The sequence below is a fragment of the Ostrea edulis genome, chromosome 8, assembly GCF_947568905.1.
Source record: "Ostrea edulis chromosome 8, xbOstEdul1.1, whole genome shotgun sequence".
NCBI classification, from domain to species: Eukaryota; Metazoa; Mollusca; class Bivalvia; order Ostreida; family Ostreidae; genus Ostrea; species Ostrea edulis.
In genome coordinates, this window is record NC_079171.1 from 53,570,124 (window position 1) to 53,574,412 (window position 4,289).

The window sequence follows — 4,289 nt, forward strand, 5'->3', positions numbered from 1 at the left end:
AGGGAGGGGGGGGGGGGTGATCCTTGAGTGAACGGGCTCAATTCATTGTTCAAACCTACAGTTCCACAACCATTAAAGCTGTGGAGAGTCAAGAGGTCAATAAATTAAGTTTTAATTTTGAAACAAGATAACGAACAACTACATTGTCGTGATTTAGAGCCCACAGGCACCGGAAGTGTCGATAGCTTGTACATACCCCCCCCCCCTCTTCCAGAATGAAATTATTTTATACAGAACCAAAATTATATTATATGTTATTTTCCCACCGATCATCCTCATAAGTCGTTCTGTATATGTACATATATTAGTATCTCACAAGTGGTCAACTCTAAAGCTTACAAACGGTACAAACTGACTATCCAGAACGACTATAAAATAATTTCATTCTGGAAGGGGGGATATATACATAAGATATACAAGATATACAAGCTATCCATACTGCAGGTGTCTATGTTAGAGCCTTGTATAGTATAGTCTGTTCTCTCACTGCTGCGACATTGACCGGCGCAATGCATCGAAGTAAATGTCGAGTATCAGTGGGCTATTTAGAGGAGTCCCCTTACAACACAAATTTTGAAATTATGTCCGTAAAACTTCAAATTTGGCATCCAAAATGGCTGAATATTTTGCCCAATACTTGATTGACATGCCCACCTCCCACATTTCGGAAACTCTGGATTCGCCACCGATCTATTATCAAAACTAACTGACTGGATGAAAGGTGAAGATAACGAACAGTGATCAATCTCATAACTCCTACAAGCAATACAAAATAGATAGTTAGGTAAACACGGACCCCTGGACACACCAGAGGTGGGATCAGGTGCCTAGGAGGAGTAAGCATCCCCTGTCGACCGGTCACATCAGCCGCAAGTTCTATATCCTGTTCAGGTAAACGGAGTTATCCGCAGTCAAAATCAGTGTGCCAAGAACGGCTTAACAATCGGTATGAAACACGTCAGACAGTATTTGATAATGCGTGGATATACTCTAAAACGCACTGTTTCATAACAAACAACATTATTCACATACCCCTCACCCCCTTCGGAAACCCTGGATCCAGTACTGATTTATTGAGAAAATGTACAGGTTAAACCAACTCGTTAGATAACGCATACTTAATAATTCACATGGTTATACTCAATAACATAACACACAGTGTTTTATGAGTTTTATTACATTAATATAACATGATTCATTGCAGCTGCCTGTACTGTACATCATACGTCACTGTAAAACATTGATACACATGAACAAATTATTGACCTTGGTAACATTGCAATCTTAAACGTCCTTATAAAACATTGATACACATGAATAATTGATTGACTTGGGTAACATTACAATATTATTTAGGACAAGATCAACTACACTAATTCTGAATAAGTCTTTGTATTCTGTAAATTGATGCTTGTTGAATCTTGTGTAAAGGATGTTGTTCTTGTGAAAACTGATAAGAGTTTAAGGCCCCCACATAGTCCCCACACACGTGTTGACAGATCCCCAGTATCTGATATGATATGTCTCTGAGGGGTACAGGGACATGGACCCCGACATCATAGAGTAGCAGAGTCTGGAGGTTCTGTAGAGCTTGGTGAGACTCTAGTGTATGACGTAATCTGTGGTGATTCAGTACTGACAACATGTGTAACATCACTAGAGGTGGGATGATTAATGCAGGCCAGCCATTCCTGTAACTGACTGTCTGTTCTAACAATAACTCATCAATGTAAATGTACTCACTGAATAGTTTAATGTTTCTCACTACAGCCTTTCTCATTTTATCACTCAGTGACACTCCCGTCATGGCGCGTCTGTACATCTCTACATTGACATTATTATACATAACATAGGGTACTGACATCCTCTCTTGTGTTCTCTGTAAACATCTCAGTGATTGTTCATACCTAAACGTTCTGTAGTAGTACATAGCTAGATACAATATATCTGACACATAACCTATCTGTGATGCTATCTTTAACATGTGACATACTTTATCAGATATAAATGTTACACCTTTGTTACACGGTCCTGCATACTGTGTTATGTACCACGCGGTGTTAATCAATACTGATGACGTTATCTTCTGAATGTTCACTATCTGATATGGCCCCTGTCTTTCACGGATGAATTTTTCTATTTCTATCATGTAATCCGGAAATTCTTTTATATCTAATACAGAGAAATTAATTTCATTTATTTCACTAAAAATATGTATGTCTAGTTTTACAGGGGATATCATGCTGTCTTCATCTGTTCTGATTACCAGTGTTTTGTTTAATATGGCTCTACTGAGGTAGGGTCTTATTGTGGGGCTTAATAAAAGACATGATATCCCCTTACAATACAGGTTATACACCTGATCAAACAATAAAGATTGGGCTGCCCCGGTCACTTTCACTCTAAACATGTTGTTTTGGGGAATAAAAAAATTTGGACATTCAGCTCTGTGTATCCAGCAAATGAGCAATTTAAAACACCGCCAAAAATTTGACAATAAATTACCGGGTGTCCATATCAAGGAGGCATCTTCCTGAATAACCCAAAATAGAATTGTTTTCATGAAATATGAACACAGAATAGGATTATTGATGACTTCTTTGAGAAATATCTTCAGAAGTCCGTAACACAAGAACTGGACGTGGTTCATTGAGTAAACTAGTTTTTGCTCTGCTTGAGAAAATGAAATCCTCCATTCATCTACCGTGTTATGATCACTACCTATGGGTACGACATGGGATCCGGAGCGTACAATATCATGTAAAACATCATCGGATGGCCAGCGTTTTTGTCGGCATCTCTCTATCCATGCTGAGGCTAATGTTGGCCAGTAATCGGACCCTAAACAGAAAGCATTGTCACATTCCAGTACTCCACCGAGAACATAAGATGCACAGGGTCCATGTTGTACACAGGACTGAAGTGCAGGATGTGAATTTCTATTGAAATCGGTAAAAGCCCCTCGAAACAAAACACTAGAAATATACTGTTCTCCATTTCGATTTACACACGAAGATCTCACATTAACACTATAGGAATCAGTGAGCAGCTTCAGTCTGGTAAATCCCGGTGGAAGATCTTCCCACTCCATCAGAATGACGGTGTGTTGTGGGACACGGTACAGACTGATCTGAGAGAGATCACAGATCACTTTATGATCTCCTGGCCAGAACATGCAATCTACGTCTGATGTCGGTAGTCTAAATCCCTCACGTTCACTGCCACTAGTCATTATGTGTAGTCCCTTCATTATATTCACTGATCTCCTCACCACCTCCGCGGTGTCCATCACGTCCCTCCTGATTCTCACTTCAGAGGGAGTTCCCACTTCACGACTCATTCCCACATAGACAGCTTCTGATAGACGGGGAATGTGGTCCATTCTGAGGCTACGTAAGAAAAAGTAATCATTTTTATATAAGTATGAAATCACCTTTTCAAACAACCCCTTAAAGCATGTTTAGTCTCGACTTATTTATCAACATATTTTAGACTTAAAATTCTATTATGTATTCTTTGTCAGTCAAAACTGTTTTCGATCACATTTCTAAACACAGTGACAAGAAATACAGGACATTTCATTCTCTCAACACTAGGTCCCTTACCCTCTCCACGTTTCCACGACCGAGGATTTTGGAAGCTTTAATGCAAAACAGCCCTATGTGATGTTTTTATTTGCTTTATAGTTTTCTTGACAAGAGAATTTTCATGTGCTTGTTCAGTCCACTTTTGTGACTGCCCCCCCCCCCCCCCCCCCCGTTAGTAAAACGACAGTACGTGCCTGCTGGGGTAACTATATTAATGATCGCAACGCAAAACTATTCATACTTTTACAGTATCCTGTCCTCAGTGCATTGTGGGAGATGGAGTGAATACTACTAAAGACCGACAGGCAGATAGATATTCAGATATATCCCGGTGCCGACACTGACATACAAAATACATTCATTGATTGATTATATCTTGTGTAACGTCCCTCTCGAGAAGTTTTCACTCATGTGGAGACGTCACCAATACCGGTGAAGGCATCTCCGAGGACCCGTGACATTCACACCTGATAACAAGCGTTTGGCGATGAAACTGTCACTAACTGTTTTAAGGTAGCTCACTACACAAAAGCTTATACTCTGTATGACACTACGTCAGAAGGTGGCGATTTAAATGTTTTGTTAAATTATTTGTATGGACCGATTCGTTTGTCTATCATTGTCGCTCAGTGGTTAAAGCATTGGGCTGTTGAAGCGCAGATCTCGAGTTCAAATATGTCAGACTTTTGTCAACATGTGTTG

General features: G+C 39.8%; 1 protein-coding gene across 1 annotated transcript; it reads right to left on the reverse strand.

The window, feature by feature from the left end:
- Positions 1-1,159: 1,159 nt before the first annotated feature.
- LOC125663360 (uncharacterized) lies at positions 1,160-3,447 on the reverse strand. Its single transcript, XM_048895648.2, has one exon. The coding sequence runs from the start codon at positions 3,380-3,382 to the stop codon at positions 1,373-1,375; it is 2,010 nt and encodes a 669-aa protein (XP_048751605.2). The 5' UTR covers positions 3,383-3,447; the 3' UTR covers positions 1,160-1,372.
- Between the last annotated feature and the right edge of the window lie 842 nt (positions 3,448-4,289).

Coding starts and splice junctions, on each gene's coding strand:
- LOC125663360 (XM_048895648.2), bottom strand. CDS start 3,382: ATGGACCACATTCCCCGTCTATCAGAAGCTGTCTATGTGGGAATGAGT.